The sequence below is a fragment of the Macrotis lagotis genome, chromosome 2 (assembly GCF_037893015.1).
Source record: "Macrotis lagotis isolate mMagLag1 chromosome 2, bilby.v1.9.chrom.fasta, whole genome shotgun sequence".
NCBI lineage: Eukaryota > Metazoa > Chordata > Mammalia > Peramelemorphia > Peramelidae > Macrotis > Macrotis lagotis.
This window is the reverse complement of record NC_133659.1, coordinates 224,388,011-224,413,548: the sequence shown is the minus strand read 5'-3', so window position 1 is coordinate 224,413,548 and position 25,538 is coordinate 224,388,011. Positions and strand designations below refer to the sequence as shown.

Below are 25,538 nucleotides of genomic sequence, written 5' to 3'. Positions count from 1 at the left end.
CAGGAAGACAAGATTTAAAAATGGATTTTTTTTTTTTTTGGTTTTTGTGTTTTGCAATGGGGTTTGGACTTGTCCAAACTATTAAATGTCTGAGGTCAGACTTGAACTCACATCCTCCTGACTCCAGGATTAGTGCTCTATCCACTACACCACCTAGCTGCCCCAAATGATTTGAATTTAAGTGAGGTAGAACTGCAATGTCATCAACCTCACTCCTCTAAAACTATCAGAGTCCAGTGGCAAAACATTGGTTAAGAAAATTGGTGGTGGCCCCAGATGCAGTGGGAGCCTTGACCTTTTAAAGCTAAAGTCTGTCTCAGTTCTCAGTTTGAGACAACACCTATTCAGTGAATGAAGGGGTAGGTAAGATTTGAGGCAAAAAGTGACCTACTTTGCCTTCACAAAATAATTGGTTTCTGTCCAGAACAGAAACTGGTGGAGAAGTGTAGGGTGGAGGATCCATTCTAGCATAATACAGTAGAAAGAACCAAATCTGGAGCAAATTTATATCCCAGTTTAGATACTATATGAATGGTAAATGACTTTATGTTTCTGGGCCTCAGTTTCCTCATCTTTAAAAATTAATAGATTACATTAGATCTTCTAGCTCTATTATCCAATTAGAATCTGAATTTAAATCTGAATTTAAAATTCAAGTCATAGAATTTGGAAATTTTGGAAATCAGTCATAAAAGGCTTATTGTTTTCATCAGCCATCTTTTGGAGCATCATTCAATAGCAAATTTAATTATCTCCCTATGAAGGAAATTTTGAAGGCAGATAAGGATTTCCTCACTACATCTATGTGGATTAGGGTCAAATTATGTGGTGCCATATTCTACAACAAATGTATTAATTGACTTTTTATTCACCTACACATTTATAAACTGACTCTGGAGTACCTGCTTGTAGTTATCTTACAATCTATGCTCTTGTGATACCTTCTAAGAAAATTGGGAGTTTGTGTCATTTGAACAAAATTTAAAAATCATTTCACATCCCATTTTTCTCAGCCTGCTCAACTATTAATGCTTTTCATTTACCCTAAATACATATTCTAGTGTACATGTTATTTGGTGTACATAGTTATTTACATTTTATCTCCCCTGTTAGAATCTAAGTTTCTTGAGAGCTTTTTACTTTCTATGCATCCTTAGTGCTGAGCAGAGCTGCTATTTGCTTCTGAATTTTTTTCTTACATGGGTAGGGCCCATGACTGTGACTACTCCTCTCTGCCACCTCCTAGTCATAAACCTGTCTCCATTTGCCCTGGATTTGTGATCTGGGACTGGGTAGTGATAGAATTCAAAGAAGACAGCCATTTCTGCCCCATGAGTTTATTTTTTTTTAAATTTGATTTAAGGCAATGGGATTAAGTGACTTGCCCAAGGTCACACAGCTTGGCAATTATTAAGGGTCTGAGGCCAAATTTGAACTCAGGTCTTCCTGACTCTGAGGCCACTGTGCCACCCAGCTGCCCCATATGTGCTTGTTGAAAGATACCCTGCGACTTCTTCCTGGTCCTATGCTTCCTACCCTGGTGCCCTCTTAGAGATCCTGGCTGGACCCCAGCCCTACTACCTATGACCTCTCTTTTGTCTCCTTAAGCCAATGTGAGTTGGAAAATAATTTTTTCTTTTTTGGATCAGAAGGGGAGAAGGTATGGGGAAAAGCTGAGCTGTATTTCCTTTCACTTTGCCCATCTCAACTCCTGAATCTGATTTTGAACAGCTTTAGTTCTTACAACTTGCAAATATACCCCCATCCTGCCTATTAATCTTTGAGTTTATTTGTTTTCATTTTCTCCATTAGACTTCAGCATTTCCTTTTAATTAATTTCTTTTTAAGTATCTCCTCATTTTTCCAAAATCTGAGGTTACCTTTTCCCCAATACAAATAGAGATTGATGCTTATGAATGCAATGAAGAGAGAAGAAAATGCTCTTCCCACTCACTTTTTTTGGGGGGGGGCCAGGGCTCCCTTCAAAACATTACTAAAGTTTCTGTAGGTGTTACCATGGAAATTGCTTCCCTGTGGCAAGAGATATGAAGAAGGCTGAATGGGAGCTTCTCAGACACTGTATCAAGTAATAGTTGTACTGGCATATAGTGAAGACAGTGAATCATAGCTGAGAAACTGAGGTGTGAGGAAAGACATAGTACATGGCAGGGCTAGGATTTGAACCCAAAACCTCTAAATCCTAAAAAATCCCAACTCTTTCCATGGTATCATACTGCCGCACTAAGCCTACTTTGATTCCCAGGAATAGGTATAAGAGTCCATGGTCTGGGGCGGCTAGATGGGGCAGTGGATAAAGCACCTGCCCTGGAGTCAGGAGTACCTGAGTTCAAATTCGGTCTCGACAATAATTACCTAGCTGTGTGGCCTTGGGTTAAGCCACTTAGCCCCATTTGCCTTGCAAAAACCTAAAAAAAAAAAAAAAAAAAAAGAGTCCATGGTCTGAGATGCTCAGAATTGATTAAATCATAGAATTATAATAGCACCTAGAGTAAACCATTTATTTTATAGAGGAAACTGAGGTCTTACCTGCTCTCTCTCTGCCTATATACCAGAGAAGAAAGACAGTATGGAAGGAGGAACTGGGTCTTATGAGTGGTGTGAGAGCTATACAGGGATGATGGGAGTTGTTCGTCTACTGTCAAAAGGGATGAGGCAAAATTGGTCATAGGCAAAATTTTAAAAGGTGAAGACTGTAGCTTCTCATCAGCTCATGGAGTATCAATTTTTACATTTCTGCCTAGTCCTGCTTTTTTTCTTTCCCACTTTTCAGCCTCCTTTTTTTAAATTTAAATTTATTTTTATTAAAGATATTATTTGAGTTTTACATTTTCCCCCAATCTTGCTCCCCCCCAGAGAGCACTCTGTCAGTCTTTACTTTCCATGTTGTACCTTGATCCAAATTGGGTGTGATGAAAGAGAAATCATATCCTTAAAGAGAAGTCTAAGAGGTAACAAGATCAGACAATAAGCTGTTTTTTTTTTTCTAAATTAAAGGGAATAGTCCTTGCACTTTGTTCAAACTCCACAGCTCCTTATCTGGATACAGATGGCACTCTCCTTTGCAGACAGCCCAAAATTGTTCCCGATTGTTGCACTGTTGGAATGAGCGAGTCCTTCAAGGTTGAACATCACTCCCATGTTGCTGTTAGGGTGTACGGTGTTTTTCTGGTTCTGCTCATCTCACTCAGCATCAGTTCATGCAAATCCCTCCAGGCTTCCCTGAAATCCCGTCCCTCCTGGTTTCTAATAGAACAATAGTGTTCCATGACATACATGTACCACAGTTTGCTAAGCCATTCCCCAATTGAAGGACATTTACTGGATTTCCAATTTTTTGCCGCCACAAACAGGGCTGCTATAAATATTTTTGTACAAGTAATGTTTTTACCCTTTTTCCTCATCTCTTCAGGGTATAGACCCAGTAGTGGTATTGCTGGGTCAAAGGGTAGCCTCCTTTTTTTCCTTCTTACTGGATTCATCTACAATTTTTGACCTTCACCTCTATTAGTAATCAAAGAATTAACCCTTTCATGTTGCTCAAATCCCCAGCTTCAATTTCAGCCTCAGTTACTAACTAGGTGTGTGACCTTGGGTGATTCTCAACCTCTGCCTGCCTCAGTTTCCTCATCTGTAACAACAGGAATAGTAATTACATATTACCCAGTTGTGAAGATCAAATGAAATAATATTTGTAAAGTGTTTTTACAAATTTAAAGTACTACATAAAGGCTAGCTATTTTTTCTTTTTTTATTATAATTTCATTTTTCACAATTGCATGTAAAGTTAGTTTTCATTTTATGTAAGATTTTAGCTTCCACAATTTTCTTTCAGTTACTAGCGCATAATCTGAAACGGATCATACATGTACAATCATGTTTAATATATTTTCATAAAAGGGAAAAAACATGAAAAAAAGAAAAAACATAAAACAAATTTTAAAATGTGAAAATAGTATGCTTTGCTATACATTTCAGACTCCATAGATGTTTTTCCTTTGGATGTGGAATTGTCTTTGTATTAGAATTGTCTTTGACCATTGAACTGTTGAGAGCAATCAAGTCTATCATAGTAGATCATCATACAATATTGCTATTAATATGCGCTGCTCACTTCAGTCAGCATCAATTCATGTATTTCTAGATTTTTTCTGAAATTTACCTGCTCTTGATTTTTTTTAACAGAACAATAGTATTCCATCACATTCATATACCACAAGTTCAGCCTCAATTTCTAATTCTTTGCTATTACAAAAAATATGCTAGCTATTATTATAGTCTAGAGATTAGACCTATAATTTCAATAGTGAAGGGAACTTTTGACTGAGGAAATTTCCTATCAATATTAGATTGATGCAGAAGTGGGACTTGAACCTAGTTCTTTCTTGGCCTCAAAGTTGGTTCTGTCTCTATGCTATATTGCTTCTTCATTGAAACATGACTAGTAAATTAATGTAATTTGTTATATTTCTTTGGTGTTCTTCATTCTTTTTTTTAATTATATATTTTATTTGTTTCCAATTACATGCAATGGTAGTTTCTACCAATCATTTTTTGTGAGGTTTTGAGTTTCACAATTTTTCTTCCTCCATCCTCTCCCCAAAAGAAGACAATCTGATATAGGCTTTATATAATTTGGTATATTTTTGTAAATTCAGGATTAAAAAAAAGGAAATATATCCTGAGGACTTTTCCTTGTGAATAAAAAAAGGATACATGGATACCTTCTTCTCCCCCCCCCCCACTCCAAACACACACTACTTCTCTTTTCTTCAAAATTTAGGTAAGTAATTTGATTAAAGTAATTTATACCAGGGTGGGAAAAACTAAAGCTTCCTTTTTCCAAACCAAAAAGAACCCATAACTGGTAAAATTTCATGTATCACGAGTTTTCCTAGTGCCCCTTAAACAATATCATTCTTCTCTTATGTGTAAACCTTAAAGACATACCTAGATGGGTGATGTATTTGTGACTTCACTCATCAGATTCCTGGCTGGAGTCTCGGACCTAATCTGTCTTAACTAGTATCCCTCACAGAATGGAGGAGATTCTCATAGCAGAGGGGTAGATTCTGACTCCTTAAAATGTCAATAACTATAAGATTTCAGAGTCTGTATTACATATATATATATATATATATATATATATATATATATATATATATATATATACAGATATGGATAATACTAACATTTACATAGCTTTTGAAGTAAGGGCTATTATCCTTATTTTGCAGATGAGAAAACTGAAACTAAGTAACTTGCCTGGGGTCACATAATTAAGTGACTGAGGCAAGATTTAAACTCTTTCTTGACTCAAAGACCAGCATCGTGCCACTTAATTGCCTAAGGGGGCAAACGAAAACACTAATTGAGAAGTAAGGACTTTGGGTTTTAACTTGTCCCTTCAAGAACAGGGAGTTCTGGGTCCATGTGGATTATAGACCTGGGGGTGGGGTGGGGTGTAGAATTTAGAACAGCTTCCTCTTTTGCCTACTTCACAGAATTTAAAGATAGGCAGGATCTCTAAAGATTTTCTAATCAAATTACCTTATTGTCCTCTCTTACTCCTAATTTTACAGCTGTACTATTACTCTAAACAGATCCAGAATAAACTATGTTTCTTTATTGTCTCAGGGACTGTGACTAATATAATGTTAAATTTGCCCAGTCTATTGCCTTATATAACCCTGAGACCTTCCCTTGGTCTCCTATTCCGGGTTTTTTTTTTTTTAGGTTTTTGCAAGGCAAACGGGGTTAAGTGGCTTGCCCAAGGCCACACAGCTAGGTAATTATTGTCTGAGACCAGATTTGAACCCAGGTACTCCTGACTCCAAGGCCGGTGCTTTATCCACTATGCCACCTAGCCGCCCCTTGGTCTCCTATTCTGTTAAAGACACCTTGGACCCCAGTACCAGAATTCAAAACCCATCAGATGAGGGATATTGGCATCTTGGTAGCTGTGATGTGATTGGAGGGCTGAAATCACCTCTGCTCACATATTCAATATTGATAGATTATTGTTCATTTCATATGGTCATCTCACAAATTAAAGGGGGTAGGTTTAAATTAAATTCTTTATAGTTTACAAGCGAGAATGTTTGTAATTGGCAAAAGGGAGCCAAACAAGTCTACTTGATAGAGGACTTATTTCTGGTTATCTAAATTTCTAGACTTAAAAAAATACTTCAGTAACTTTTATACTCCCTTAAAGTTAGAGCACTCTTCTGGACCAGGAAGATCACAGTGTGAGCAACTATATATCATATCAAAGATGAAATACATTTGTAACCCTATCCTATTGTTAACAATTTTCCCTTAGTCCTTCAGAAGGCACTTCCTCCAAGAAGACCCTGTATCTGCTCTCTAACACTTGAGATGCCCTTTTTCCAGCCCCTAGACACTACCGACTGGCAAGAAGTTAGGCGCTGCCACTTCTAGATCCTTTCCTCATTCAGCAACCTTTCCTTGGAAGTTCTTTCCTTTTATCCCCAACAGTGAACTACCAGCTTTTAGGTTATTTTTGTTTTCCCTTTAAAATGTTCTGAATTTTGACTCAACTACTCCAACCACTGCCTTTTTACTTGAATCCTGGCACAAATTACGTACTTAAATAACTTTTGACTACCTGAAGACTTAGTATTCACACTAATTGACGTCCCTTCGAACATTCTGGTCTCTCAATTTTATCAGCCTCTTCTCCCATCACTTTTATTTCATCTCTTCCACAAAGGAGTATTCATGCCCTAGCTGGTGAAATGGAGATAGAGTGTACTATTTAGAGTCAGTAAGCTTAGACCAAGTTACTTAATCTCTCAGGCTGTTTCCCCATTTTCAAAATGGGGATATTAGAAAATGAAGAGTAAATGAGGTAATAAAAAATGCTTTGTGAACTTTAAAGTGTTAACTAATTGCTATGATCATTACTGTCTTCATTATTACCCTCATCTATAATTGACTCCTTGATCAAAACCTACCTTTCTCTCTACCGTCTGACATCTAAACACATTCTTCATCCTTACTGACCCCTGGTTTCTTTTTACCCTCCTGTTTTCCTGGACTTTCTTTCTCATGAACCTATTTGTGAACCACTTCAATCATACAGTTTTTCAGTCCTCAAATTCCTTGCCCTGTTGCTTCTTGTTTCCTGCTTAGGGCTTGTTCCAGTTCAAGTGAAATGTCTGACAGTTAAAGTTCAAAGTTGTAATTACAGTCTTGATTTAATACAGCTCACAGAAGTTGGAGCAGTCCCAGCAAAAGTGGATGTAATCTAAGTTTATCTAGAGGAATGGATGGAGGTGGAGAGGACGATTTTTTTGGAGGACAATTGCTCTTGATTCAGCAGGGCCAGTCTAGGTTAAGCGTTACATTATTGGGGTTCAGAGACCTGAATGAAGGCTTGAGCATAATTAGGCTCAGGTGGGATATTTGACACTTTTTTTTTTGTAAGGCAAATGGGGTTAAGTGGCTTGCCCAAGGCCACACAGCTAGGTGATTATTAAGTGTCTGAGACTGGATTTGAACCCAGGTACTCCCGACTCCAAGGCCGGTGCTTTATCCACTATGCCACCTAGCTGCCCCTTATTTGACACTTCTAAGGGTGAAAGAACTCCTAAAACCAATCTATGGAGGTTTTGTTTTAAGGAACTGCTCATTCGTTGTTGATATCCCAGTTCTGGGATATCCACTCCACCTCTACTTCCATGAACTCCCTGGAGGCAACTTATTTTGTTTGATGGATCATTTTCCATGGCCCATCCCCTTTAATATTAGCTTATTTGAAGTCCTGGGCCTTCTTTACTACACTCACTGAACTTATAAGGTGTCAAGGGTTAAATATAATTCTAAGTAAATGCACCAATTTATTCTTTCCAGTCAAATGCCTCCCCTCCCTCCTCCCCCTTATTCCCAATTCCTCACTTACCTTTATCTGTAGTTAACAAAATCCATTCGGTCATCCAAATCCACAAGATCAGAAGCATCTTCCAATTTTACCTTTTACTCACCTCTCACATCCACTAAGTTTCTAACTCTTTTTGATTCTACCCCTTCACTTTCACACCCATTCTTTCACGTCTACAACCACCCTAGTATTCACATCTTTGTCATATCCTCAGCCTGGTGTCCCTACAGTTCATAATATAGGGAGCAAATCCTGGAGAACAGGTTGGGCAATTAAGCCCAAGAGATCTGGGAGTAGCCATGTCACCACGGCCCACCAAACAGATGCAATCACAGACCAACTGCACTATCAGGCTGGTCCTCAAGCCACAGGTGAATAATCCTTGTGAAGCTAGTTGTGTAGGTCCTGAAATATCCCTTCTTAGAAGCCAGGTACCGAGGAACTGGATACCACAAAGACCTTGGCACTGACAAATAAGAAAATCATTTAATTTTGTCAACGAAAATGACACCAAGCAGCATCAGTATCTATTTTCCTTCTGCCTTAAGACCACTTCCATTTGACATTTAGACTGACATAACTTTACATTAGAATGGGAGCTCCTTATGATGGCTGTTTTTTTTCCTTTTCCCTATTTCTAACCCCAGCAGTTATTATACAGCTTTATACATACGTAGTATTTTAAGTTTTTTTTTTTTTATTCAATCACTACTTTTCCCTTTGACCATTATAACCTATCTTGGTTTCTTCCATGTAGTTTCTCCTCTAGCCTGATGAACTGCCTGGGTAACATCCCTTAGAGCACATGTTTGTCATTACATTGTCAAAGCTTCTAGGGCTTCTTCACTTTTCTAGGATAAAATATAGAATCCTTTTTTTGCCTCTTAAAGTCTTTCACAATTTTGCTCACGTCTACTTCTTCAGGATTATTTCACATTATTTTTCTTTATTAAAAACTCGAATGTTCCAGTTAAACTGGCTTATTTGCTATTAAGAAGACCTGGATTTAAGTTTTTTCTGAAACATACAGAAATCATTTAAAAATCCAATGTCCCAGGAAACATTCCTAGATTATAGTGAAAGATCATGATGATTTAATTGAGGGAGTTACCTTCCAGAAATGAAAACACCAGGTTGGTCCAAGTAGACATGTAATATTTCAACAAGACAGTGGGATAAAGACAAAAATGAACAATGTTTATTCTTAAGGAGTTTTTATTGGTCATCAGGAAAGTTCCTTGTCTGGTTAGGGAATTGAGAATCTTCTCAGCAGAGGGCCCAGGATTAGAGTCCTGGGGCACAATGGTGAAAATTGGCAGATCTTAAGAGAGATGACTCAAGGGTGTGGGCAAGGTGAAAAGGTGGGGCAATCAAATTATCATCTTCATGATCTCCATGGGGAAACTCAGGTCTAAAAACCTCACCTGAGGTTACAAAGACTGTAAATCAATGGAAAGATCAATCTTTTGAATTCTAGTTCTTTCTTTGTTTTTTTTAAAGAATTCCATAGTATGTGAAGCAACTCTAGGAACAAGTACAATATGTACTTTTGTAATCCATTTTCTTTAATACAATAATTTGCTACCTTAAAAGAAGTGAAGTCAACTGGAGTTTATGTGAAAATTTTTCATTTTTTAATGAAAAACAGACTTAATGCATAATTTACACGCAGACAGGCAGAAGTCCCACAAAGAAGTTATGGGGCAGGAGCTGGGAGAAGAGAGTTTAACGCAAATAAACCCTCTTATTAAATAGAAGTTGTACTTATATGACATATAGTAAGCTATCCAACTTTCAAATGTAGTATAAAACTAGGGAAATATGTCCAAATGGTCTTCAAAACTTTTATCATCCTCAGATAAGATCAGCAACTAAAATAAAAATGAGGTATAAATGAAATAAGTATATGAAAAGTGAACAAAAAACATAACAGACATCAGTATTTTATTTTTCTAAAAATCTCTAAAAATATCTTACAGCATAGATTGGTGTTATAGAAATACTGAGATTGACTTCTATACACTTACCATTCATGGGCATTTCATCAATTTGAGTTGAATAGTACTGTTCAATATCTCTGAGAATACGGATGTCATCATTCTTTACAAAATTAATTGCCACACCCTTTCGACCATATCGACCGGATCGACCAATTCTTTAAGAAGAAAACAAATATTTAGTTATAAATATAAGGTAACTACATCAAAGAGAAAATAATAAGGAAAAAACTATTCAAGTACCTGTGTATGTATAATTCTCTGTTATTTGGTAAGTCATAGTTAATGATAAGAGAGACTTGAGGAACATCTAATCCTCTGGCCCAGACATCTGTGGAAATGAGTACTCGGCTGAAAATAAAAAACAATTTAATTATTAGCCTCAACATAAATCTTAGTTGGCTTGTACTACTTTCCCAAACAAGAGAAAAACAGGTTTTTATTTTGCTTCACTCAATCTATCACTTATGTATACAACTAACTAGGAAGACATGTATACTATCTTCCAGTTCCTATGAAATTCCAACACATTATTCCTTCCATATACTTTTCTTCTGGCTATATTATTTTAGTTTAAAATATTAATTAAAATTAAATATTAAATTAATTATTAAAACCAAATATTCATGTCTCCCCACAGGAACTTGCATATTATCTTGCTAGTCTCTGATTTTTATCTTGTAGATTTTATTCTCATTTTGCAGTAATATTTTTTCATGTCTGTATCCCTAGTGTCTTTTATGGGGCCCTATTTGTGGTATGTACTTACAAGTTTACAGAATAATCTAGGAAATAGCACCTGTGGATTTGTGTTTATCCCTTCTTATCTTAAAAAAAGGATTCCCAGTCACAAGAATGCTTTAGCCAAAAGATAAAGTGAAGATATTTTGAAGTGAAAAGATTAGGTACTGATATGTTCAAAGTATTCTCAAACAAAAAAGGCCTCCTAGGAGGTGCCTTAAATAACACTACATACCCTATATCTGATCATAGCATTTCTACTGAATCATGTTACCTTGCACCAGATCTAAACTCTTTCATGATAGACTCTCTCTCTTTTTGGGGCATGTCTCCATGCATTGATGAAACAGTGAAGTTGGCTTCTCTCATTTTTTCAGTCAGCCAGTCTACCTATAAGCAAAACAACCAGAACAAAGGTTAAGCTCATAGATACATACTGATTTAACCAAACTAGTAGAGTTTTTAAAGAATAGTTGATATGCTTCATTTAATTAAAATTTCTCTCATATGAATATTTTTAATACTATAGCATTTTAAAAAAAGAACTAATTTTATAACCCACAGAAATCACAAATGCCTCACCAGGAAGAGGAGATAGATGTCACCTACCACACATCTCACACAGTAAAAGTTAATGGATTTTGTTCTGGCATTGAAACATTTCATTTAGAGTAAATACTGAATCTCTATACTGCAAGGTTAGAGATGATGAAATGAGTTTTTGGAGAAAAGATAAAATTTGAAGTGTCTATAAAGGAAAATTGAGAAACCAGTTTCTTCTACCCTCAAACATTATAAATTAAGTTAATAATGGAATCTGTCCCCAATTTATTCCCAATTAGACAAAATGGGATTACTGTACCTTCCTCTTAGTATTACAAAAGATGACTGCTTGAGTGATGGTCAAGGTATCATAAAGATCACACAAAGTGTCAAATTTCCATTCTTCCCTTTCCACTGCCACAAAAAACTGTTTGATTCCTTCGAGAGTCAATTCATCACTTAAAGACAAGTTAAAAAAATTATATAGAATTCTTTAATGTTGGTCATATTTTGAGGAACTAGTGTTTCTGCAAAATATCTTACCACTAGAACACTAATTCAACTTGTGATAATTAGGTACATTATCAACTGACCTTCACCAGAAATGTTACAAAATAAAACTTTCCAGCATAACAAAAATGTCAACTTTCTACAACTTTATTACTATGTATTTTGTTCCCAAATATAAATGTATAATATCAACTGACATTAGAACTAGGTTAAATGAACAACCTGGAGAGTTCTCCCAAACAGTACATAATTAATATTAATAATTATAACAAATCGTATAAATCACTAATTAGCTAAAAAAACTATACTAACCAGGGAAAAATAATTCCAAAGTCACTTACCGTTTTACCAAGATGCGAATTGGATCAGTCATGAATTTATTGGTCATTTCTAAAATTTCATGAGGCAATGTGGCACTGATCAAAACCACCTGAGTAGCTGGAGGCAGGTATCTGTACACATCGTAAATTTGTTCCTTGAACCCTAAAAAGAGAAATCAAATCATTCAGGAGTGATAATGTAGTGTAAGAGAAATGGTTTCTATTTTTTTTATCTGTCACACACTAGCTACGTGACCCATGGATAAGTCACTTCACTTCTCAGAATGCTCCAAGAACTCTTTAAAACTCTAAATTCCAGATGAATTGCTCTGCATTGGCTAAAGGAATTTGCACTCTTAAGAGCTATAACGTTAAAGAGATGAATTTGCAAACAGAAAACTAAAATAGATATGTAAAAATATCCAAATATGGATTTTACTGTGTCCCACACCAAGGTAAATCAAAAGATAATGACAAACCATCAGAAGGGCATGTTGAGTTGTTCTTTCACCTGATAAACCTCTGGTTAATTTGATTAAAAAAAAAAAGAAAGCAAATTGGAGAAAGAGGAACCTCAATGAACTAAACATGCAACTAAAAAATTAGAGAAAGAACACTGATACCAATCTATATATATACTCCAAAAGGCCAGTGCCCCTTTTTGAACAATATTAAGTATTCACAAAAGAGCTAGCTGACATTAGAGGTATATTGTACAGCTAAGGAAAAAAAAAACTTCCTTTATTTTTGGCCAAGCATACCTTTATTAAGCATTTCATCAGCTTCATCCAAAACCAACATCTTGATAGCACGGGTTCTTAAACTTCTTCGACGAATCATATCTACCAAATCAGTTTAAAAAAGATTCCAAGATCACTTTTTTATCATTGTCACTCCATATTAAATCAGACATAAACATAAAACTTTAGCTAATCAATGAATTGAAATATCACTTAATTTCATTGGCGAAATAACTTATTAATGGCCTCTTATGGCAGTTCTGCAGGGGGTACTTAGGATACAAAGACCTCTGCTTAAGAGCTTTATAATCTATCATGAAAGACCACATATAAAACACACACAAAAACAAGCATATAGAAATATTTTACTTATTTATATTTATAATATATTTATGCATATAATAGATAATTCACATATGCATATATAATAACTATAAATAAAACAAACATCTCTTTTCTGAGATGTTTTTAGGGAGAACCCAGTAGTTTAAAGAATTCTTATAAATTATTAATGAGGGGTTAATTTCCAGGCATTGTGGTATCCTGGAAAGACTGCTGGGATTTCAGTTTGGTGCTATTGTGTGACCTTGGTCAAGTCTCCTAATCTCTCCGAACCTTTTTTCTTTGGTAAATGAAGGAACCGGACTAGATGATTTCTAAGGTCCCTTCCAGCTTTTATTATTCTATTCTATGTTTGAACTCAGTTAAAAGTCTGCCTTAGTAAAGAGTGTTTGGAAGTATAAGCAATGAGTTACTAATCTCTTTCCTTGACTCTTCCACTCCCCTTTTGTGGGGGAAAGAATTGTTATAAATGTGCTTGAGCTGAATTTTGAAGAAAATTAGGAATTCTAAGAGGTGGAGATGAGGTATTACATGTGGGGCATTTGTATGGGCAAGGAATGACAACATGGCCAATTTAAATGGAATAAACAGTGCTTGAAGGAGAGGAACCTATAATAAGACTGTAAATTAAGTTGAATTGAGGGTGTGAAAGGGCTTTAATTGCTGAACAAAAATCACTGATAACAATGTTAAAAAAAAGAAAAGAAAAACATGAAGCAGGAAAATCAACGAAGAGGCTTATTATAGTAGTCCAGATTACAAGTGATATGGATCTGAAATAGAATAATGGTTAAGTATGAAAAGAAAAGACTATCTGAGAATGTAAAAGTGGAGAGATTTGTTAACTGATTTATTTATATGGGGTAAAGGATGAGGAACTAAGAATAATTTGGAAAGTAAACACTAAAGTAATAAATGAAAATAAAAAAAAAAAAAATCGAACCTTTAACCTCAGCCAAGTTGACAAAAATCAAGAATAGTCAATGTTGGAGAGGCTGTGGAAGGACAGGCACACTAAATATACTTGGTGCAACAGTAATTTGAGCCCAGTCTTCTAGAAAGCAATTTGAAATTATGCTAAAACACACACACACTCTCTCTCTCTCTCTCTCTCTCTCTCTCTCTCTCTCTCACAATATTTTTATTATCAAATTTTTTTTTTTTTAGGTTTTTGCAAGGCAAATGGGGTTAAGTGGCTTGCCCAAGGCCACACAGCTAGGCAATCACTAAGTGTTTGAGACCCGATTTGAACCCAGGTACTCCTGACTCCAAGGCCAGTGCTTTATCCTCTACACCACCTAGCTGCCCCTTATTATCAATTTTTTAATAGCCCTTGATACAAAGTAGATGTCCATGGGAAATATTTAAACAAATTGTGAGGTGCAGGTTTTGGAGGGTAGAGCAGTGATGTGGTATATATACTGCCACTCAAGTAATAAATTATTTTGCTGAATATCTTTTTTCCCTGAGGTGACAAGGAGGGGGATATATTTGTAAATATAGGTGATATAAAACCAAATTATTACTAAAATGATTTTTTAAAATGGATCATTGATAACTTTGAAGAAGGTAGCCTCAGTTTCCCCTCAGTGTTATGATATGACTGAGAAAACCAAAGAGACAATTCAAATACCAAGTTTTTCTAGGAGTTTGGCTTTGGCAAGAAGGAAAAGAATGGATGGTAGGGATCAAGTTTTTTTTTTTATAAGGAAATTGGCATGGTGAAACATACTTACCAAATACCCGACCTGGTGTACCAGCAACAACATGCTGCCCATAATCCAGTTTTCTGATATCTTCACCAACATTTGTTCCCCCGATACAGGCATGACATTGGACATTCATGTAATCGCCAAGAGCAAGAAGACCCTGTATACAAAGGAGGAGTGGGGGAATCAGGGAAAGAGATTAGTAACTCATTGCTTATACTTACAAACACTCTCTACTAAGGCAGACTTTTAACTGAGTTCAAACATAGAATAGAATAATAAAAGAGCTGGAAGGGGCCTTAGAAATCATCTAGTCCAGTTCCTTCATTTACCAAAGAAGAAAGGTTCAGAGAGATTAGGAGACTTGCCCAAGGTCAAATAATAGCACCAAATTGAAACCCCAGCAGTTTTTCCAGGACACCACAATGCCTGGAAATTATTCCCCCATTAGACTGTGAGCTTCTGTGAGCAGATTTTTTTTTCCTTTTGCCTTTCTTTGTATCCCAAGCAATTAACACAGTATAATGAACAGTAAATAAATGCTAGCTGCCCACCTCAATAACAATATAATCTTTAGGATGCAGCTATCACTTCAGAATCTCAAAGGCCACCTAGTCCAATACCACCCCCAAAACACAAATCCCCTCCAACCTATTCAGTAAGAGTTACCCAGTCTCTGAAGACTTCAAGTAAGAGGAAATTCACTGCTTCAGCAGAAATCTCATTACACTTTTACATAGTCCTAATTATGAGGAAGCCTAATCCTCCTTTCATATGACAACTTTTCAAATAACTTAAGACAACTATTGCTACTCTTTCCCCATCCTTCCCTAGGTAATCTCCTCTTGTAGGCTAATCATCTTAATTTCCTTTAACCCACCCACATCATATCAGTATAAGGATGACAGATTAAGAAGATTAAGAGGGCAGGTCTGCAGTCAAAGCCTTGCCTTATTGCTTACACTACCTGTATGCCCTATTTATGTAGCCTTAGTCAAGTTACTTAACATCTCTGGGTCTGTTTCCTCTCCTATAACATGAGATGGTTGGATTAGACAATTTCCTAAATCTTATGATCTCATGGCTCTGGGCAGTGGCCCTGAGAAATTCTCTGTTATTATGGTTCTTAAAATATGACACCCAGAAATAAAAATATTCCAAAAGTTGTCTGATCAGAGAAAGAGTAGTCCTAGTTCCTAGGCTCCTTATCACTCTTGATGAGCCTATAATTAAAAATTTTTTTAAAAACTGCTTTTTGATTTTACTATCCATTAAAATCTACAGATCCCCCCTCCCCCATAACCACCAGTCCTCCATCTTGAATTTGTGAAATTAATTGTTTAACTCATATGAAGGACACATCCCAATTAAATTTCATCTTATTACATCTGGTCTAGAAGGTCAAGACCTTTTATTATCTGGACTCTGCCATTCAACAATTAGCTGTATATTCTACTTTGGCACAATCCTATACATTTAATATGCAAGCTATATATTCTTTATCGAAGCCATTAATTTAAAATGTTAACTTGTAAATGATTAAAATACAGATCCATGGGAGCATTTCACTAGACTTCTTGTATAAAAGATTAGGAGGAGACTGTCAAAAGCTTTGCTAAATTTTAGGTCAACTATACATATAACCATTTCTCCTTAACCTCCAGGCTAATAGACCTATCAAAAAGAAATAGTCTGAGGGGCAGCTAGGTGGTGTAGTGGATAAAGCACTGGCCCCGGAGTCAGGAGTACCTGGGTTCAGATCCGGTCTCAGACACTTAATAATTACCTAGCTGTGTGGCCTTGGGCAAGCCACTTAACCCCATTTGCCTTGCAAAAAAAAAAAAAAAACCAAACACCTAAAAAAATAGTCTGGGGGGCAGTTAGGTGGCACAGTAATTAGAGAGCTGGCCCTGGAGTCAGGAAGGCCCGAGTTCAAATTTGACCTCAGGCACTTGATATTTACTAGCTTTGTGACCTTGGCTAAGTGACTTAACCCCATTTGCCTTGCAAAACTTTAAAAAAAAAAAAAGGATAGTTTAGCCCAAACCCTTCATATTCACTAACTATTGCTTTAATGGTAAATTTTAGAATTTTTCCAGAAATTGAAATAAGCACATTGGTCTTTAGTTTGTAGACTACCTTCTTCCCTATTTTGAAAGTTATATTATTTGCCCTTTAGTACAGCTGTATCTCATTCTCCAAGATGTTTCAAAGACTGTGGACATCAATTCAGTATTCTATGGACAAAAAACAATTCTTGGTTGCTTTTTAAAATTCAGTTTTAAGTTATAACTAGCATGGTTTTATGCTAAATGTGTGCACATGGTTATTTAAAGACATAAATATAACTTATAACCAGCTCACTTCTTTCTTCATTCTTGTTTTTAATGAAAAAAAAAAGACCAAATTACTTTACAAACTAGCAATATAAAATTAGAGGTATTAATAAGAATGTAATAATTTATAGCATCCAGAAGAAATCAGAAAATGATCACTTTTTTTAGGGGAAAGAAAAAATACAATCAGAAGAGAAACTCTCTAGCAGAAAGTTTTTCTAATTTCTATATTTGTAATTAAAATTACAAAAATAATAATTGCTAATTTACTGACTTTTCTTAGTGTTCTCACCTTTTGAATTTGTACTGCTAATTCCCTGGTCGGGGCTAAGATCAAAGCTTGGGTTTCTCGAACCTGTTGAAACAAAAATTTAGCACCTTCAGAGCAGGTTCTATTTACGTATTTACCAGATCTTAATATTTTAGTTATATGACTTCTAACTTTACGTTTTTATTTCCAAAGGAGATAAATTTTACAAATATAGAATACCAGATACCACCCACACCACAAACATTTAATTCCCAAGACTTAAAGTAGAACAAGAATAATTTTAAAAAGCTTCTTGTTTGTTCTTTTACTGAAAAATAATATATTCATTAAGGAAAAAACAGTACTTAATTTCTAAGATGAAAAATGTTCCGATTGAATTAGTAGATAATAGCATAAATTTAAAAGGTGATAATCTACCTGAATATCCAAACACTGAAGAACTGAAATGCTAAATGTTGCTGTTTTGCCTGTACCAGACTGAGACCTGTAAAAGAACAAGTACTTTAAAATGAGGTTTTTGGACATAAAAAAAAATTCTCTATTATTTCAATGATATTTCAATAATTAAAAAAAAATCAATCTTAAATCCCAACTGTTTTCTTATTTCAATATTTAAAGGAACACAGAATTTTAATATTAGAAGAGACCAACTGTGACCATTTAATTCAATCCATACCCTAAAGGAATTACCAATATAACATATTATACACACAATTCTCTATTGGATAATGAATGCTATCTTATATATTAGTAGCAAACTGTCTTGGCTATCTTTTTAAAATGTCTAATTTTCTAAGTTATAACCCAAAGCTATAAAAAACATTTGAGAGTATCATATTTTCCAAAGAACAGCTTTTCCCTCTTTATTTCCTAAACACTGCTTCTCAAAAGTTCACCATTTCAGACTTCTGTGCTTATAGTTCTAAAATAAATTCTTTATTTTCAATACACACACACACACACACACACACACACACACACACGAAAGTCCTCTCCAAATATAAAAATTATGGGAAAGTACTTTAAGTTAGGCAAATCAGTAATAAAAGATTTTATAAATTAATAGTTGTGTCAACTTATTTCAAATGTCAAGTGAAGCCTTGTGTGTGTGTGTGTGGGGGGGGGGTTCTATGTAAGACCAAAATGTTCTTTACCAGAGAGCAACTACAAAAGTAACTAAATTAAAGAGAAATATGGTTAAAATTTTATCAAAATGGAATAAATTTTCTCAGTCAAGATGCTAACAATTCTCTTCTCCTACAATGTTTGATTTTTTAAAATTAATCATATAAATTTAACTTACTGTGCAATGACATCTCTTCCTTTAATAATTTGTTTGATAGCACGCTGTTGGATAGCTGATGGTTTTTCAAAACCTGCAAAATGAAATGTTTAAAAATGCTTCAGACTTTTGTGTCTAGCTGAAAGGTTTTCTTTCGGTTTTTTTTTTATGGCTACAGTTTCTTAAAAATCAAAACGTTTATTTAATAACAACAACAACAACAACAATAATTTTAACCTCTCTCCTCTCTTTCCTTCTCCTATCCCCTTACAAGAAAAACCATCCCTCAGGGTGGCTAGGTGGTGCAGTAGATAAAGCACTAGTCCTGGAGTCAGGAGTACCTGGGTTCAAATCTGATCTCAGACACTTAATAATTACCTAGCTGTGTGGCCTTGGGCAAGCCACCTAACCCCATTTGCCTTGCAAAAATCTAAAAAACCTAATAATTTTAATAATAATAATAATAATAATAAAAAACAAAAAAAACCCGAACCCTTATATATAATATGACAGTTATCCGGCTCTTCAACTATTTATATTTCTATTTTGGATACTTTGTTGATTATTAAGATTGCTATAATGTCAATTTTTAATGTCGCTACTATTTAATTCAGCAATAATTTAAATTATCTGCCATTACTGAGCAAAATTATCCAGGATAAATGAATTTCCTAAATTAATAAAGGTTATATATTTACCTTTGAAAACCAATATTTAAATTTTTCTATATTGAAAGATAACTTTGTATTCTTTTAAAGTTATTTATTTTTCCCAATTACATATAAAAACAATTTTTAATATTCATTTTAAAAATAAAATTGAGTTCCCCCCCCTTTGCACCCTATAAAATGGTAACCAATTATGTTATAGGTTACATATGTGCAGTCCTTTAAATATTTCCAAACAGTCACAGAAAGAAGTAAAGTAAAAGAAAAAAACATGAAAAATGAAATGAAAATAGTAGGCTTTTCTGGAAAGAGCTAAATTAATTATGCCTTATGTTTCTGTCCATATGAGTCAACAAATTCTAGCTGTCCATGAAAATAAAATAGGCAAAATGGAATAAGATTAACCATTGGTTCTGCCCTGAACCCAAATCATTTCAGGTAGGGGGATCATGAAAGAGCCAAATAGTCACATTACAAGATGAGGGACTAAAAATGAATGAACTGATAAATCCTTTAGCTTGGGATGTGAGAGATGTAGGAGCACATGAAAAAAAGATCAAGAGTAATTAGAGAAGTGCCAGCCTAAGTAAAAATGTTTTAAGTTTGTCTTTGAGTCCATATCATCTAGTTTCTAGAACCTTTCTCTCTTACATTCTTTAGGCACCAAGTACTGTCCTTTACTTGGTTGTCCAGCTCTGTTCTTTCTTGCTGTAATCTAAAATTCAGGTTAGGCAAGGTCTAAACTGGCCTCTGGATAAAGTATTATATCCAATATATTTCTTTCTCTTTAATTAGTATCTATTGAAAATCTAACTCTTATGGGCCCCATGCTATGGGACTACTTTGAATTTATTTTGATACTCAGACATCAGGCTTGACTAAGGAATGTTCTAGGAAAAGATTATCTAAAGTAGTTCTGTCCATAATTAGCCTGCTCTAATTCAAATCTATTCCTCTGAGGAAGGTACATAATAAAGCAAAATTTCCAGAGTTAATGAATTCAGCTAGCTATATTTTTTCTTCTATTGTTACATGATGAAGATTACTCTATCATCAAATGCCATGGAAATCTCCTGAGAAATACAGTTCCTAGAATTTGGGATTACCCTTTCCCCACTGTTTTTACTTTCCCCTTAACTTCACAAATGCAAACTCAGAGCTAGATTTCTTGGACCTTTGTTCCTCAACAACACTGCCAATACAGACAGGTCACCTTCAAGAACGTGTATAACCTATAGGTTATCAGATTACTTGATATTTTGGGGAGAGAAAGGAGTGTAGAAAAATGTAGAACTTAGAGCTTACAAAAAAGGTGAATGTTGAAAACTATCTTTGCATGTAATTGGAAAAAATTAAATAGCATTCAAAGAAATAAAAGAAATTTAAAAAATTAAAAAAAACTAATAACAGCAAGTACCTCTTTTGTTGTGAACATCAAATGAGTTAATATGTAAAGTGTCTTGTAACCCTTAAAAGGGTTATCTAGGAAAACTTTCTAAATATCAGTTATTGAAAAGTAGAAAGGTATTGAGAGGTGGTTTTCTTTTTCAGTGGATGACCTTTAAGTAGAAATAGAATGACCACCTGTCATAGTGGGTGTTCCTTTGGTTATGAGTTGAACTAGATGACTACTGAGGTCTCTTTAAAAATTCTGTGATTCAATGTGGCTGGAACACCAGTGAAAGTAACAGTGTGAAATTAGTCTGAAAGATGAACTGGAGTCAAATGGTGGAAACTGCTCATTCCACATGTTTTGTATGAAGAACCATCCAAGATTTCTGTATTAGTCAACAAGCATTGACCAAGTGTCTCCCAAACAAGTTGTTCAAACAGTGAACAGTGTTGTATTAGAGTGAGATTGTCCAACCTTACTTTTAAAAGTTTTTATTGGGGGTGGCTAGGTGGCACAGTAGATAGAGCACCAGCCCTGGAGTCAGGAGTACCTGGGTTCAATTCTGACCTCAGACACTTAATAGTTACCTAGCTGTGTGGCCTTGGGTAAGCCACTTAACCCCATTTGCCTTGCAAAAAAGAAACAATAGACTGTATTTATTTTGATTTGCCATTTTAGAGAAAGTCTGCAGTAGCTTGGCTTCATCTACTAAAGCATTTAGTAAACCGACAAACAGGTCATATTTTGGACAGCCCTGTGTTAGAGAACCAACCAATTCAAAATGCTGATAGGTACAGAAATCTGCAAGAAGTTAAATAAAATCCTTTTCCTAGGGTAGAAAGGGGTAGTTACTAGTTGTCTATGATGTAGAGAGGAGTCATTTAGTTGTTGGTTGGTCTCCTCAATTTGTGAACTCTCAACTTGTGATTGGATCTCCCCAAGTAATTGCTTAAGAGTTGTTTGCCTATTAGACTAGACCCCAAGAAGGGAAAGACACTGTTTCATCCAAACTCCTTTAGCACAGTGCTTTGCATGTGGTAGACATATTATAAATGGAATGAGCATTCTAGGGATCATCAAGAAGCTCTGAAGTCTACTCTTAGCTTTGCCACACTTGTATGATTTTACCTAACAAGTCCACAGCTGAATAATTTGAGGGAGAGAACAAAAAAAACTAGAGGATGGAGGTCATCAGGAAATGGCGTGTTCCCTGAGCTGAGCTTGAATAAAACTAAGGACTTCAAGAGGCAAAAATAAAGAGGGACTACCTACAAGTAGGAGGATTAAGTATGTTTGAAGTCATGGAGATGGGAAATTGGAGCACTGTTCTGGGAAATCTAGGTGGTCAGGGTAGTGGGAAATGTGGACTTTTTTTTAATAAAGAAAAAAGATGGGAGTATTTTATTTTCTCCTGGGGGGGGGAAGGAGAGAGGGAAGCAGGGAAGTCATAGTCATGCACAGTTTTAGGATGGAGAAAAGACAGACTGAAATCAAGAAAACTCACTTAGTGTACCTTATAAAAGTTTAGTTCAAATGGGAGCACAGTAAGAGTCTGCTTTACTGCTGGGGTTTTGAATGGCAAGAAGGGACAAATGTGAGACACTAAAGAAAATGTATTTCTGTTTAAATGAAATTGCTTAAAAATAAAAAATATGTATATTCTGTATTTATAATTAAATATCTGTTGATAAAATAGTCAGAAAATTAAACTCTCAGTTTACCAAAGTGATAAATACACCACCTATTTCAGATAGTAGAAACCAGTAATACTGAATGTTTGGAAAAATCCATCTTCCTGGATGCTGAAAGAATAAATGATTCTTTAGGGATTACTTCATTTCCATAGTTAAACCAGCTTTTGTACAAAGTTTCTATGAGGGGACCAAAAAACACTGTCATATCAAAGCAGATGTAATTCAGAAGTTCAAAACAAAGGCCAGAGGAATTGAAGAGCCTTGAATAACCATGATACCTCATACAGGCTTTGGATCTGACTAAGTTTCAATAAAGTATGAAATTCTTAAAAGTACAGTCAGTTTTATAAAGACTAAAGTTTCATAATTTAACTTTTCCTGAAAATGATCCTTTGGTAAATTTTCAACAATCCTTCACTTTTTGACCTAATTTTCCTAGTATTCATGATCCTCTCATTACCATAAATATCAGTCTCCTTTTTCCTCCTCACAAGAATATAAATATTCTTTATACAAATATAAACATTCTCTACTAGTAATATTACATATATTCGATTTTCCAACTAGGAATTAAAAATCTTAAATCATTTACTTACTCCTTTGAGATTATCCTACAGCCTGGTTAAGAAAATTGCTTCAGTTAGTGTTGACTATTAAGTTTTTAAAATGGGCACTACAGGTACTCTTACACCACTAAAGGTAAAGGAAAGGTTCAGTGACTTGACCATGCTTAGACAACTCATTTTTAATTTGGCTTTAGAGTCAAGTTTTGTCTGATTCCAAGTCCATAACATGCTCAAAGTGAGTCTTTAGGAGACAGTCAATTCATATAGGCACACAATAGTGTTAAAGGAACAATGTAGTAGAGACTATGTCTTTGGTTTGTAAATGCTCATTAATCTGAATTCCAATGACAAAATCAAAAATTAATCAATCCATAAACATTTACTAAGTACCTAGTATGTAGAAGGCAAGGTGTTGAGAGACAGTACCTGCCCTCAAGGAAATCAAAATCTAATGGAAAAGGGAATGTGTGAACAAACCTATACAAAGCAAGCTATTATAAACAGAAGAAATAGGAAATGATTTATGAGGGAAGGCACTAGAATTAAGAGTGGCTGAGGAGGACTTGTAATAAAAAAAAAAAGAATCTTGGTTGGAACTTAACAAATCTGTCCTAATACACTTACAGGTTGTATGACACTGGGCAAGGCATTTAATCTGTTTGCCTGAGTTTCCGCAACTCTCAAAGAGAGTAAATTAATATACTTAAATGTTTTAATTACTATTTGCCATTTTATCATTATGAGCTTGCAGCAGGGGGAACCAAACTTGGAACCGATCAGGGTTTGACTATGGACCCCAATGTCAAAATCAAGAGACTGAGCAAAAGATATTCTATATCTAATATCTTCAGCTAGAAAATAGAAATGATAATATTTGTAATTCCTACCTTACAGGGATGCTATAAGAAAAAGCCTTTAATGTGAGTTGATTACTATATTGAAAATGTAATGTCAATTTTCTCCCATCACTCTAATCTCACTAAACTTTCAAGAGTTTACAGAACTGCAAAAAGAAGTATTTAGAAAGTTGACACTTTAGCTAAAATAGACTGTTTGTCCTCTTCCACCAGTTGCAGTTCTCTGGGCTACCTTTCACTGCTAAAGCATTCCTTTCTGTGAAAGTTCCATTTGCTCATTTGTAAAAACGAAGGGAACCGAACTGGATGGATCATCTCCCAAAGAGATAAAGGTCCGGAGTAGAAGAATGCCCCCAGTTTGGAGGGAGAGAATCCCGAGCGGTGGGACGACGCATCCATCGAGGGCGTTTTAAAGCAGCTGCGGGCCCCAACTCGGCTGGGCCGCGGCATCCCTCCTCGGGCAGACGGAGGGTGCAGCCGGGTGGCTCCGGCCAGCCCGCGGTTCCGCCGGCCGGGGATGGGCCCGGGGCAGCTCCCCTCCCCCAGCTCCCTCGCTCCCGGAGACCGCGAGGCAGGCCCCGGCGGGGCGGGCTCGGACCACTCCGGCTGCCCGTTACCCGGAGGCCCGCCAGCACACTCGGCCGGGCGGCACGTTCCCTGCCCCCACGGGCTCTGCCCTTCCCGCCTGGGCCCGGGCCCCGGCGGCCTGCTCGGCCCCGCGCCCCCTCACCATAAGCATAGATGCCTCGCAGCAGGTCCTCCCGCAAACCCATCGTGTCGAAGGTGGGGGTCACGTCCACCTCCTCGCTGGTCTCGAATTCCACCTTGGTCATGTCTTCCTCCTTTAGCAGCCGCTTCCGCGCGGAGCCCGAGGTCGCCATCGTGGCTGTGGCAGCCATACTGCCCGGGAAGCCGGAAACTGCGCACGCGCGGCAGCCCGAGGCCGGGAGAGAAGAGCTCAGAGCGACGCGCGCAGCGCGAACAGGCGGCGCCGTCACGCGCCCATCGCCGTGCGAGGGGTCAGGGGTGGGCGGGCCTACGTGCCCGCGTGCGCAAGCGCGTCCGCACAGGCCCTTACGCGCGGGGGCGTACGCCCGGGAGGAGCGGACGGCTGGTTGGGCTCTCCGAGTCACGTGGCCGGGCAAGGCGCCGCGCTTTCGGTTAAGAGTGAGCAGGAAGGGAGGGCCGGGGCCGTTCCGCTAGGCCGCGCCAGCCCGCCATGGGCTCCTTACAGCTTCCTGCTAACTCCTCCGAATGTCAAAGAGCGGGATGGAGAGGAAGCTGCTAAAGTACCGGACCGGGCAGAGCAAGAAGCCGCGGCCGCGGGCCTGGGCCATAAACGAGAGGTTGTTGGAGGCTTTACCTAGCCGAGCCCCGGCGTTCCTTGTAGTGGTTGTATTGGCTCTGCGTACATGTCCCTCCAGTGACCCTGGCATCTGACAGCATCTGCCCCGGGAGATGCCCGGCCCGAGAACCAGGGAGCTGTCGCGTAGACAGGCTCACTCGAAGGCATGACAGGCAGAGAGAAGGGAGGTGGCCGAGGAATGAAGCTTCACTGTCCATCAAAGAGCCTTGACGGGACAGAAGCAGAGCTGGTCCAATCCTCCCAGAAAACTCCCTGCCCGGAGGGGTGCGTCTTAGGGAGGTT

At 36.9% G+C, this 25,538-nt stretch overlaps 1 protein-coding gene across 1 annotated transcript; it reads right to left on the bottom strand.

Moving 5' to 3' along the window:
- Window positions 1–9,118: 9,118 nt before the first annotated feature.
- EIF4A3 (eukaryotic translation initiation factor 4A3) lies at window positions 9,119–24,848 on the bottom strand. The gene is made up of 12 exons (XM_074224983.1): window positions 24,621–24,848; window positions 18,734–18,806; window positions 17,848–17,914; window positions 17,452–17,514; window positions 14,851–14,983; window positions 12,794–12,874; window positions 12,054–12,195; window positions 11,522–11,660; window positions 10,934–11,049; window positions 10,162–10,269; window positions 9,949–10,076; window positions 9,119–9,792 (listed from the first exon to the last, which is right to left on the bottom strand). Exons 1-12 carry the CDS (start codon window positions 24,787–24,789, stop codon window positions 9,776–9,778), a joined length of 1,236 nt encoding a protein of 411 aa, XP_074081084.1. The 5' UTR covers window positions 24,790–24,848; the 3' UTR covers window positions 9,119–9,775.
- Between the last annotated feature and the right edge of the window lie 690 nt (window positions 24,849–25,538).